This window comes from Electrona antarctica, assembly GCF_951216825.1.
Source record: "Electrona antarctica genome assembly, chromosome: 22".
In the NCBI taxonomy this organism is placed as follows: Eukaryota; Metazoa; Chordata; class Actinopteri; order Myctophiformes; family Myctophidae; genus Electrona; species Electrona antarctica.
Genome location: NC_136805.1, coordinates 8,429,659 through 8,443,586, shown reverse-complemented (window position 1 = coordinate 8,443,586; position 13,928 = coordinate 8,429,659). Strand labels below are relative to the sequence as shown.

The 13,928-nt window shown below is 45.8% G+C and overlaps 1 protein-coding gene across 1 annotated transcript; it reads right to left on the bottom strand.

The window, feature by feature from the left end:
- Nucleotides 1-1,148: 1,148 nt before the first annotated feature.
- Nucleotides 1,149-13,257, bottom strand: hs3st3l (heparan sulfate (glucosamine) 3-O-sulfotransferase 3-like; the record flags this gene model as incomplete). The annotated part of the gene is made up of 3 exons (XM_079492207.1): nucleotides 1,149-2,275; nucleotides 3,360-3,589; nucleotides 12,716-13,257. 3 exons carry the CDS (start codon nucleotides 13,255-13,257, stop codon nucleotides 1,887-1,889), a joined length of 1,161 nt encoding a protein of 386 aa, XP_079348333.1. The 3' UTR covers nucleotides 1,149-1,886.
- Between the last annotated feature and the right edge of the window lie 671 nt (nucleotides 13,258-13,928).

The following is a 13,928-nucleotide window of genomic DNA, read 5'->3' as shown; positions in this document are numbered from 1 at the left end:
CATCAGTGCCTATACCCGAGGCGGGGTTGGCGAAAGGGCATTTCTGTGTGCAGTTTGCATGTTCTCCCCGTGTCCCCTAGGGTAGGTAGTCTAGGTACCCTCACAAAAAACATGCAGTAATCCTGTTCTCTAAACTGATGGAGGGCAAAGGAACTGGTCAGAATAACGTGTTCCTTCCACGCGCTACTGTACGTCCGGCTGGGGAAACTCTCCCCTGTCAAGTGAAAAGAAGCAGCTTGGACTCCTCATGCATAGAAGGAAGCATAAGGGTCGGGCCGCTGCCCCCCCCCAGGTTAGCAGAGGAAGTGTAGCGCCTAGGATTACATTAAATAATTGACACTGGGTGAAAAAATGGGTTGCAAAATCATGGGATAAAAATGTAAAAAAAAGAAAAAAAGGATAACAATAAGGAACTCGGATAAGTACTTAGCTTAAAAATAGTTTTAATGTTTTATGCTTTCAAACTAGTGCAAATACATGCAAACTGAAAATCAAGGTCACTGCAAGCAGGCCCTGTCACAATAGTAGACCACCAAAGCTGCATACATCAAGTCAAAATAAATGGCCGTTGATAATTTGAACCAACACACATTGATTTGACCTAGTCTTGTTTGGGCTCTCTTCCAGTCGTCCTCTTTCTCCGGGGTAGAATGGTGTCGCCATGGGATGCTAACCTAAGCCACTCATAGATCTGTGCCAGTGGGCACAGCGATAGGAGGGCAAGCGATCCCCCCCAGTTCCTCGACATCCACTTTATCCACATTCATTATTCAAGAATACAAAACCACTCAGTCAAATCTGAGCTCATACAAAGATTTGCAACTCTGCCCCCTCTGCTCCTCTCCACATAAATGATTCATCCGACCTTTCTGATGCATATACCATATTGTTTTAACCCATTTTGACCTGGGAACGATTCTGCAAATGTATTCTAAATCCTGACTGTTTTCTTGAAAAGGCTATGTTTTTCTATGTCAGTCGTTCTCAAACACTTTCATGTCACTTTTCACGATTCTTCAAAAATAGCAGATCTACAAGCTCGTAGCGCGCCACTCGGTGGCGCGCTATGAGCTTGTAGATCTGCTATTTTTCAATAGCTAAAGCATAACGTAATGCCAACACCAAAAGGGGATCCCGCCCAAAATGGGTTAAGGATATACTGATGCCCAGTATGTATCTGTTGACTGCCACAACATGTTTATTTAAGATTTGAGACGGAATAATTCACAGGTAGGAAGTCGATTATGGAATGTTAGAAAATGCAAAAATTGTGTTCACCTTTTTAACCACTAAATACAGCACATCATCAGGTTTATACTGCAGACTGGAGAAGCTAAAAGACTGAAGCTTACACTGCGTCTCAAACTATTCAACTCCATTTAGCCAATCCTTTGGCAACACTTTTTGCTTTGATCTAAAAGTATCGCCCTTCCTTCGCATCATCACCGCCGTTTAAGCCAATGTAGCAACGTACCCTGTCGACCACCTTTACACCACCACACAGAGGCTTTAGCTTTACTTATGAAGATAAGAATAAGAAGCCAAGCAGAGAATGACACCATTATTTCATGGAAGTCAATGACCACTGTAGTACAGTGTGCGTTTACAATCCGCTTTAGTGGAAGGAAGCACCTTCACAGAACATCTAAGCGACAGAATGACTCTGAACGACTTGGAAAACAGCAAGATGATTGATTAATTGATTGGTCGATTGATTGATTGATAGAAGTTCATTTGCTCTGCAGGGTCTCTGAGACGTTCCTACACGTCGCAAGCAAGATAGCTATGCCAATTTATGCAGAGGACTGCTCCTATCCAGAGCAGTGAAGAGCTACCTGTTTTAACGGCCACTGATTGTGAGCAACATTTCCCACGCTGTCAGCAGGTCACGGCCATCCAAAGTCCAGGCCGGCCATCTGGTAGAAGCGCTGGTTGTGTGGCCTGTAGAACCTCCTCAGTCTCTGGATCACATCCGGGTCAATAGGGGCGTGCATCCTGCCTTTGGTCTTCCCCAGACAATGGGGTTTACTGCTGCCTTCGGGCTTCTTCAGGCACGGGAAGCCTTTTGTCTTGTTGAAGTAGAAGTGCTTGTCTGTGACGATCCTCTGGAGGCCCAGAAAGTCCTGGACCTTGCCCAGTTCCCCGGCCGGGTCGGAGATGAGGTTCTCCCCGCTGACGAGGTGTATCTGGGCCCTGGGGAACCAGGCCAACCAGCGCTCCAGGTGCTGGGCGTACAGGCCTATCCACAGTGGGCTCCACAGAGAGTCGATCTGACCTAAAGGGTCGAGGCAGAGATGTCTTTTAACCACTAGTGGGAAACGTACTCAATTGTTTGTACGTAAGTAAAAGTATCAATACTGCAATGTAGAACTACTCCATTACAAGTCCGGAATTCAAAATGTACTTGAGTAAAAGTATAAAAGTATTGGCATGAACTGTAAAAGTAAAAAGTACTATGAAGAAAGTCCCATTTCACATTTTCAAATGTAGACCTCTATATGTATAGCAGAATTCATAGCAGAAATGTAAAGCAGAAAATAGCAGATCTCTGCTATTTTCAAATGGCCGAAATGTATATAGGGCTGACGTGGTTAATGTATGTTTTGTAATAAAAAGAAAATCCAAATCTACAAAGTAACTAGTAACTAAAGTTTTCATATACGGGTAAAAGTACAATATTTGTCTCTGAGATGTAGTGGAGTAGAAGTAAAAGTATTGGAAATTGGAATTACTCAAGTAAAGTACAAATACCTCAAAATTGTACTTAAGTACAGTAGCCTACTTGAGTAAATGTACTTAGTTACTTTCCACCACCAAATTTGTATCGTTATCATTATTCATTAAGCTCCACTGTAACACTGTAAGGAAAGCCGTGTCCACCAAGTCGTTTCTTTCCTGAGCGGTTTTACATTTTTTTACAATGTATTATCTGCTTACCCAGAGCTGAAATATTTACAACTTGGAAAACTTGAAAACCTGTTGCATTCAGGCATAGGCCTGACTCACACCTTCGCATCTAGCATACAACATTGATGCATGCTAGATGTATGAAAGGGTTTGTTTACATCTTGCCCCAATGCATTTCCAATGGAAGTCACATGGTTTGACACAACATTTGTGTTGTACGGCTTTCGGCTGTGTTTCGACTGCCCCCACCCCCTCATACAACACAAATGTTGTGTCAAACCATGTGACTCCCATTGGAAATGCATTGTGAGCTTGCATCAGTCAATAAGTCTCATACAACAAGCATACATCAATCTGTTGCGAAGGTGTGAGTCAGGCCATACCCGCATTTTGAGCTGGGAAGAAACGCTTTGGTGGACACACGGCCTATATAGCCTATATAAGCATCATACCTGTGGTCCGGTTCTTGAAGGCAAGGCTCTCAAAGGGAGGAATGTCCGGAGTCTTGGAGATGATCTGTGTGTAGTCCGATATGGCTCGAGTCACGGGGTCACGGACCACCACGATCAGCTTCACGTCCTTCGACATGGCATGGACCCGCGCCGCCGTCTCCCCGGTGACAAAGTAACGAGGGGTCTTCTCCATGACGATCTGGCCATCCAGGGCCTTGGGCATCATACTTCTGGAAGAGAGCAGGAGGAAACATTTTAGAAACTCTGAGCCAACTAGTCTTTAACAGGAAATAGCATTTTTTTCTTTGAGTAGGCCAGGGTAGAGATAATAGAGTTATTATTATTATTATTATTATTACTAGACCGGCGCCCGGCTGTAAAGCACCGAGTCGGTAACGATAGAAGTTGCAGATCCATGCCCCACCCGGCTATGCAATACCCGTTGTACCCGTGTCAGAGTAGCCGTTCCACCCATCTGTCTGTGTCCCTGTTATGTCCATATATGGAGATTTCTGTATCTGTCTCTCTATGTCCCTTTATTCCTATATATGGAGTTCTGTGTCAGGCATGCCCAAATATGGAGTCTATGCAGACGTCAGAATGATGTCAGAACAGGCCAGGTCCATATATGGACACTGGGCAGCCAGGGCAGCTGGGGCCCTGTCCAGAGCCCGGGCACAAGCCTTTTGGGGCGGTTCTGGACAACCGTGGCACACCGTGGACACCGGGCACTGCACTCCCTGTGGGGGTGTGGAACGCATGTGTCGAATTTGAAGTCGGTGGGGCGAACGGTTCTCGAGGTACGTGGATTACAACAGTACACACACAGAGACTTGGTGCATTTATAGTTAGATGTACTTTTTCTTTTCCACTTTTCCACACTGTTGAGATAAACTCAGAGTACCAGAATTTCACGGCCTGCAGACCTGCTTCTTGAAGTACTGTATTTCAACTTTTACCTTGAACCTTGGCTACCATACTAAGGCTGAATATCAGGAACAAACGTATCATCAGCAAATGAGGTCTTCCAAAATAGAACTATGTAACTGGCGTCACAGCATGCACATGTTAGTACATGTACATAGACTACATTATCTATTCTGCAGGCAGCATCCATGGTATTCTCTATCTCTAAACCAACATGGCAATGTTGGGTAATACAAATGCATCAAAGACATCTGTACAAGGACAATGTGCACCCGCTGATCATGTTCCCAGACAGAGCGTCTACACTCTACAGAGATCCAGACACGCGAGAGGGGACCAGAGGGCTCCATATACAGATCACTGATTCATTTCATGTATCTTCCTTTCCTCTCACTGCCACACCTCGCCATCAGAAGCTCAGCAGATGGGACTCATTTGAAGCTAAATGACTCCAGAGGCCCCACAGGACCAGCTGGAGACTCGGGGTAAATTTGCCAACACACCTGCCCCACGCACCTGACTCGCTCACCAAACATACACGCCAAGAGACTCTGGAGCGCATTCTCGTGTCAGGTTTTAGCCAGGGACGTCTCTCGACGCCTTCACACAACATGTCATCTTGACAGTATGGTTGTTGTCACGCTCGCTTTGAAACAGCTGGGTACAGACGTGGGGTCAAATGGCAATGGAGAATGATTCCACGCAGGTGTTCCAATCTGCTCGACAGGAGCAAGTGAAGAGGTTTGCTGCATCATTCAGGGCAATTGCAAACGTGTCCGGAATACTCGGTCTCTGCTTTGAGAGGAATTTCCGGCGACTGTCATCCGATTCCTCGCATTCAGTACTACAAACAATAAACCCTGCCTCACCTGCCTGGTGTTCCAGGACCATTACTAAAACAAACACAAAGTATTGTTTGCAAATGCTGTTTGACCCGGGCCTGTCATGATATTATGTACACACTGTGTGCTCATATTGTATTAGCAGGGGACTGCGGTCAGGTGTATGAGAGGAGAGAGGAAAGTAGATAAACCAAGGACAAGATGGCAAATATAGGCATTCAGGGAAAGGACAGATAGGGGACTGTGTGTGTGTGTGTGTGTGTGTGTGTGTGGGGGGGGGGGGGGGGGGGGGGGGGTCATAGAGCGAAAACAGGATGCAGCGTCAGATTTCAGCTACTCCTGCAACATGACCTTCTGTCAATACATCCACCCTCCAATCCTGCTCCACTATTATAATTGTACTCACTCGCACGCACGCACGCACGCACGCACGCACACACACATGCGCACACGCACACACACACACACACACACACACACACACACACACACACACACACACACACACACACACACACACACACACACACACACACACACAGTGATTTCATTTGATCTGAGCGGTGTGAGCAGCACTTAGCCTGAAGACTTTCCTTTTAACTCTGATACCCCTTGCAGGAGCCACACAGTCTGTTACATGCACAGATTTCACACACACACACACACACACACACACACACACACACACACACACACACACACACACACACACCCATGCACACACACACTCATGCACACGCAACAAAACACAAACAGACACTCATTATGCAGTCATTAGTCAAGCATTTGCCATTGTGCTTCTTGTCTCCCGGTGGACCCATTTCTCACGCTCTATCACACACACAAACACACACACACACACACACACACACACACACACACGTACACACACGTACACCCACAAACAAACGTAAAACTAAATGAATTTACACAAACAAACCAACACTCAACTCCCTTCAGAGATAAATAAGGATATGGTTGTGATGGTCTTTTACCGGACGCCATTAAATATCGTGTGGGCTTATCTGCATGTGGGGGAGGAGTGCGCCAACCGGAGCATATGCTTGAGTGTTCTGAATGAAAGGGGTGGGTGAATGATGAAGGAATGATGAGAGTTGATACAAAATGCCCCTCCATTAGCAATCTGCCAGTGAATAAATAGCCTTGGAGGTTAGAGGCTTAGAGCCTGTACTGTTACCTCAGCACAGAGAGATAATTACAGGCCCAGCCCCTAAGAGCTTCATCGAAAGAAAGAAAATTTCCGGTACCGCAAGGTTTGCACAGCACAGCAGTCACAATCGGGTAATTGACAAATTGCTATTCATTTTTAATAACCTAACCATTCTCTTTCCTAACGTCAGGCATTACAAATGTAAGCTTCACATGCAAACGCAAACGCGTCCGAAACGTTCCTTTATTGAATTCGATGAATTCCAACCAAAAGAGCTCTATACGTATAAAAAGATGGATCCCATATTTTCAGCCCTCACAGATCACATGCCCAAACCGCATGACAGTTTAGGGGTCTGTTTTCTGTTTGACATGTCCTCACACCTCTCATGTACTACTAAAGATCAAACATCCAGTGGATGAACACAGGGATTAGCCAGCAGCTTATAATAAGCCTCCAGTTGCCTTTGAGGAACCTCTCTTTTGTCAAACCATTTCCCAATGTTTCAGCATCCATCCCTGGTGTATAGCCCGGGCAAGCTAGAGCGCGTCCAGGCCACCGGCTATTGATCCTATGGGGGGCTTATGGCAACACAGTGTCAAAGGGTCTAGATTAGCTGGACCAGGTGTACAACTGGGACCGTCAGTGACAAGGTTACGGGAGGAGGGTGTGTCCATGAGACGAGGAGGCATTAGAAGTCGGCACGCATGTGAGGAATTATAATTAGTGTGTGTGTGTGTGTGTGTGTGTGTGTGTGTGTGTGTGTGTGTGTGTGTGTGTATATGTGTCGGGTTGCATGTGTATGTAGGTTGAATTCTGCGTGTGTGGGGGAAGTAGAGAGGCTGTGGTAATGCAGAGACAGGCCTCAGCTGGGATGAGGGGGTGGCAGGTGGAGCTTCGGGGGAGCGAGGGACCCTCTGGAGCCCCATCACCGCCCCGCTGTGTTAGCAATTAGACTGTCCCTTGCATGTGGAACCAGGAAATACACAGCGGAGCGTTGGGAATGTCAGATCAAAGATGCGCACACCGGCGTGTTTACCTTTGATGGTGTTATCCGAATTGATCCGCGGAAAACATAATTGCCAATCGGACTGCATGCAGCACTGACTGATTGTAGGCTATTGCACGTGATATTAATTGTGTGCCTGTGTGTGTGCGTGTGTGTGCGTGCGTGCATGCATGTGTGCGCGTGTGTGAACTGTGAATATAACTGTGAATATGTCTAGATGCATGTTAATGTGAGTGCATGCATGCGTGCTTGTACATATTTGTGTGCGTGCGTGCGTGCATGCGTGCGATACCGCGTTCATGGACATGTGTATGCTTGTGCATGTTATTGCGAGGCTACGTTCATGGACATGTGTATGCTTGTGCATGTTATTGCGAGGCTACTCATCCATTTCTCTTGAATGGGGTCCATTAGGGGGTCGGCCCATTGTGGCCGTGCCCTGTCCACTTCCAGGAGACATCCATCATGTAGGGGCCCCGGACCCCCCTGCCTTCCATCCCCAAGCCCCAGGAGAGGACCTTAATGAGGGGCTAGATCACCCTGCCCGTCTGGGCCTTATGGTGATCAAATCCAGTACAGTAACTAGGATTGGATAGAAGACCACACCTGAACCCCAGTATTGCACAGACACCATCAGCACACCAACAACAACAGCGCAAATAACCATATCCAGTTCAAAATATGCTTGTCTCTGTCTTTACTTTTGCTTATATGAATCAAATCAGAAAAAAACAGACACACAGACTACAAAAATACAATGGATCATGCTTACTAAGTTTAGTTTATGATATGCCACAAGCCCCTTCCCTAAAGCCACACAGTACTTTCTTATGATGACTCTATCTTTGCAACACAGACCATACTTTGGCTGAAATATCTGGTTCATCAGTAAACCTACCTTTCATTGCTACGGCCAATTCCCAACAACTGAATCCTTGTCCAACATTCAATGTTTTGTCAGCCCTCCATTCGTGCACGATTTGCATGGCAATTATATTCCCCCATGTAAAAACACAGAAACACAAGCCGTACCGTGTGCTGTGTCATGGCGGAACAAAGCCACCAATGTATGGGTATGAATTTAAACGCAGTTCACTATGAATTGCAAATGAATCACTGCCATCCAAGCTTCTGACTCTGAAAAGAAGTACCAATTTCCCAGTCCTCCCTCTGTCTCATTATATGTACTTACTGACAGGGTGTGTGTCTGTGACGCCCCGAGGCCACAGAGTGGACTGCATAATTGACAAATTATAAAACATCTTTGCCACAATCAAAAACGTGTAAATCGCCAGTGATACACCATGAGTAAACTGATAATAATGATTTAATGAATCATCTTTTGTGTCTGTCCATCCATCCAACATTTTGGTCACCAACAATATCTTGAAAATGATTGTCTACTAGATTGCCATTCTTATTTGCTGGGCACCTTCATGTTCCTCTAGTCTAAGGCTAAACCCTACTAGAGTTCTCAAATTCTGACCATTCCGACCTGGCCCGGCCCGATGTTTTAGGGCCTAAAATCTATGGTAATTAGTCAGGACGGGTGTCGGGCCAGGTGAGTTAGGGCCCAAAGTCAGTTAGGGCTGGGCCTACATTTTCAAACCTCTAAACCCTACTGATTTTATAGTGACCATCACCTTTACTCTAGTGCCACCAGATGTTCCACTTGCATGCATGATATCTACTTCCTGGTGTGCCTTAAGCTCCCCGGAGGATGAACCCTACTGAAACCTACTCTGTTGAGACTTTCTCTATGAAATTCTCAAGTCACATGACTTGATGGAAATCAATAGGAGTCTCAGGCACGTATATACAGTACGTACGTACCCTCTCAGGTTAAAGCTCTGCCAGTAACTCAGAGTCAATAAAACATCGATACATCTCACTGCACCTCAAGAACAAAAAAATCAAACAAAAATACCGCTATCAGGTCTCGCATAGAAGACATTTCTGGCTACCTCGCAGCCCTACCAAGACCCCTGGCTCTTATGACAAATCCCTCGGGTTGAAATCCAGGTCTGTGTGGAGATGTGTGAGGTTGTGGTCACATTGAATTCACCCTTTGCCCTCCAGCTAACCCATCTCTTATATCCCATCTCATCCTCACCCCATCTAATTTTAAACCTGGGTATCTATCCTCTCTTCACCTGCGACGCACCCTCCGCATGCGGTCTTTCGGATGCCGTGGCCGGAGAGTTTCACAACACGCTTTGTGTGTGAAGTGACTCTCCAGCAGACCTAATTGAATGGAATCCTTGAGAGGTAGAGAAAGAAAAAAAAGAGAGGAAGATAGCGAAAGAGAGAGAGAGAGAGTCACTCAGGGCCGATGGCGCCTGTAACGTGACCTCCACGTGTCTATGTGGGGAACCATGCCACTGTAGGATAAAGCTTCCTGCTAATTGTAACAGAAGCCGAGCTGACCGGCGCTAACCGCTCTAATTCTGAAGTCAACTGAAGGTCATAGTGAGGAGATAGAGCTATCGATCTTAGCAACACAGTAAGGGAGAAAACTTCCAGTCCATCAGAAGGAGCATCTCAGTGCTCCTCCAGATCCAATCTCCTCCCTGACCCGGCTGCCATTAGCGGTTCCTTGTCGGGGACTCTGATCTCAATTGCTCTTGTGAAGCTACATGTTGTTGCTAAATGGTTTTGAGGAACATGCAATTATGGCTCACCACTCCATCCATGATAGTTTCTCAGTGTTTTTTTTCTTCTTTTTCCCTCAGTTGATTTATTTGTATTCACTTTGTTTTATTCCATTTTGCCAAGTAAATCAGACAAGCAGTTCAGTCAAAACAGTTCAATTTTTGCATTTTCCTCAAACCTCAGTTGATTTATTATAGAGAGTTGTTATCACCCAGTAGCAGGTGCTGTCTTTTTCCCAAAACTGAAACTTCAATCTCTGTCAATATGTTTTAAAGTGGCACTGTTCCAGCAGTTAAAGGTTCTGTTAAAGAAGCATTCAGCACAGGGAATCGGTAAGGATTCAGGATTCAGGGAAGACGAGTGTTGAACAAGGGCTTTACTGATGCCGAGAGCAAGGCACAACAGGAGCGGACGTAGAATATGCACATCGACAGGCTGGGTGCTGGGCTAAAGAAACTTCAGTAGGTATTGGATGGAGCCCGCACACCACCACAGGTACAAGAAAGACGTTATTTATTGAAAATTCTGAATTTTCAATAAAGAACGTCTTTATTGGCTCCATCCAATACCTAGTAAGGCACAACAGCACAGTATGACAAGACACTATAGGTATAAAATTGGGAATAAGTGTGCTTTCAGGGCTAATGAAAGAAGGGAATTACATAATAATAATTATTATTATTGTTATAAATAATGCAGAAACTGTATCGGCTGCAAAGGGCTGATTTGCAATCCCGTGTGATTTAGATCGATAAAGATCTTGCATTATGCAGGTGTTTTCTACACAGTATCTGTCAGTTTACATTCTGTGTGTGTGTGTGTGTGTGTGTGTGTGTGTGTGTGTGTGTGTGTGTGTGTGTGTGTGCACGTGTGTGTGTGTGTGTGTGTGTGTGTGTGTGTGTGTGTGTGTGTGTGTGTGTGTGTGTGTGTGTGCGTGTGTGTGTGTGTGTCTGTCTGTCTGTCTACTCTGTGTATGTGTGTGTCCGTTCTGTTTTATGAAGTGGTGTGAAGACATCATTAACTCCCAGCGTAAAGTGACCTTGGGTGAAAGGTCAATTGACCGGGCTGACAGTGATGTCAAGTGTCTGGACAGGCAGGGAGTTCCATCTGGTTCTAGGGTAGAAGACGTGACAATCTGTGTCGCATAATGTGACATAATACAGGCACACAGCAGTATAGCACTGGTTAACCGGTGCGCTTTGAACCCCATTCAGGACAGGAAACCCCTTTTGATGTTTTAAGCATTATTTTAAACTTTTGCTGTTGAAAAATAGCAAAGGTTTACCGAGAGTGCCAGTGTCGCGAGTTTCACTCTTTTTTTAAAATCGTGAAAATGTGGCGCAAATCTTTGAATATATATTCTTTCAGAGCGAACGTTTTAACTCAAATCTTTGCATCTGGGGGGGGGTCCCTGGAACAACATATTTTCAGATGGGGGTCGGCGGCCAATTACATATATTTTTGGGGCTCCTTGACATGAAATGGTTTGAGAACCACTGACATAGAAACATGGGTTTTTCAGAATGGGTATTGGTCTAAATTATAATGGTCATAGTTGTAGTCCAACTGCACTCCTTTGTACAAAACAATCTACTCACAGGAAAAATGCATGTCATCCATTAATCTCTGGATTAAATCACACTACTGACATGCCAAAGTGGCTCCAGCGCTGAGCCAATGTCACTGAGCTGCTGCACTATACTATGAGCACACCGCAGATCTGATTTGTATCCACAATACATTTAATCCATTTGTAGCAGTCTGTCTGTCTGTCTGTCTGTCTGTCTGTCTGTCTGTCTGTCTGTCTGTCTGTCTGTCTGTCTGTCTGTCTGTCTATAGATGTTATAAACACCAATATAGATACTGACACACACGCGTGCACACACACACACACACACACACACACACACACACACACACACACACACACACACACACACACACACGTCAAAGCTATTTCTTTTTAATCAGAATCATTGCCAAAAAGTCTGAAAATGTGGGACTGAAAATCTCACACATCAGAGTGTGTGTGTGTGTGTGTGTGTGTGTGTGTGTTTGCGTATTGAGTATGTCTTAAGTTTTCTCAGAACTGGCTGAGAACAGAGCCACATGACAACAGCAACATCTGGCCTTGCCTTGCTGGAGAGATGATTACTCTCATCCGGGCCTTCCTCCCCACGCGCCACACACACACACACGCACACACACACACACACACACACACACACAGACACACACACACACACACACACACACACACACGCTATTAAATATGCACACGCCGCCACACACCGATTGGCAAAGCCAGATGGCAGACTAGACTATCACCTTTCACGGTAGTTTATGTTTAGGTATGCATAGTAGCCTATAGGAATCATCCAAAAAAATATATTTTGTCCCAAAAAAACCTACAATTTCTACAAAGCAACATGTTTTAAAATGTAAAAATCTCTGTAATAAAATAATCATTAAAAAAACTATTAGAAAACATTCCATGATTTTGACCCCACCAAAAAAATCAATCTGACGCGCCTGTACATGATTGATTGATTGATTGAAATATTTATTAACAGTTTGCAGAATGACAGTACATTTCAAGCACAACTCAATACAAAGACTGTTAACTGTGAGTGGACGGTCACGACCCAATTAAGCCTACACTTGTTTACAAGAGGATCCACCTTGTTCAATTTCATCAAAACATTTTAGAGACGTACAAATACAAATGCACTTAAATGTAGCCGTATACTCGTACCTGTACCAATCCAGTCCTCGTGCGTAATGCCTGTCAAAGAAGTGCGGCTCTGAGCCCAGCGCGCGGATGTCCGGGTGCAGGCGAAGGAACTCCAGCAGAGCCCTCGTGCCTCCCTTCTTAACCCCTATGATGAGTGCCTGGGGCAGCCTTCTGGTAGCGGTCCATTCTTTACTCGAACTGTTGGCTTCCAGACTGGAGGAACCAGTACTCGGCAGTAGCGCGTCCGCGTCCTCCTCGGTAGCCGGTGGTGCTGCTGCGACCAGAACGTCTCTGTAAAAGCCGGTTCTGTTCCGGCTGTGCAGCCATGACCCCACCGAGTTAGCGAGGACCTGCAGCTGTTCGTGCTTGACTTCAGAGCTCTCCGTTAAAAGGTCCGACGGCGACGACTCGCCGCAGCATCCTGTCAGGAAATAAACCACGGAGAAGCAGATGATGATGCCCACGGTGGACATGATCATGAACCGGTAGAGGACCCGCCGTCGCAGGTCCGTGTTCGGGTGGTGGTGGTGGTGGTGAAGATGATGATGCTGAAAGGCTGCCATCCCGCGGAGATCCGAGTGAGAGGTGCCATTCTAGTACCACAATAAGTTCAGCTCACATAACTTAACCGCGGTTAAGACTCGGTTGCTCTGCCACACGTACATGCCGGTATAGAAACTCAAATGTGCCCAAATAATTCCCCGAAAACTCCGAGAGAGTGTATGGTCTTCCTGCGCGCTCCATTCCATTCCCCCCGCGTGCGTTTCATCTTGCGCGTCCGGTACGCATTTTGTCAATAAGCAGTTGGAGAGATAATAGCTTCTATATAGGCATTCAAACACAAACTCGGGTCATCGTTTGTTTGTGCCTTGTGCGTGACAGCAACTAAGGCTATCCACCCACTCAAGAATATACGGCTTTAATATCCGTGCTGGACTGCAGAGACACTTCTCCACGGGATTACACGCTGCCTCTCCATGGCCCTCATGGGGATTCAGTCTAGGGATCTCTCTCTCTCTCTCTCTCTCTCTCTCAGTCTCACACACACACGCGAGCGCACACACACACGACAGTTACCTTTGCTTGGGGGGTCATGGTGGCTTAGGGTGGGATTAATTCCAACATATTGGAAAACGTGCATGGGTCTCTAGTGCATCAGCATTTACACTATATACAGATATCAGACTCAGAGGATGAACATATATTTTCTATTGCACTGTATGGCAGTGTTTGC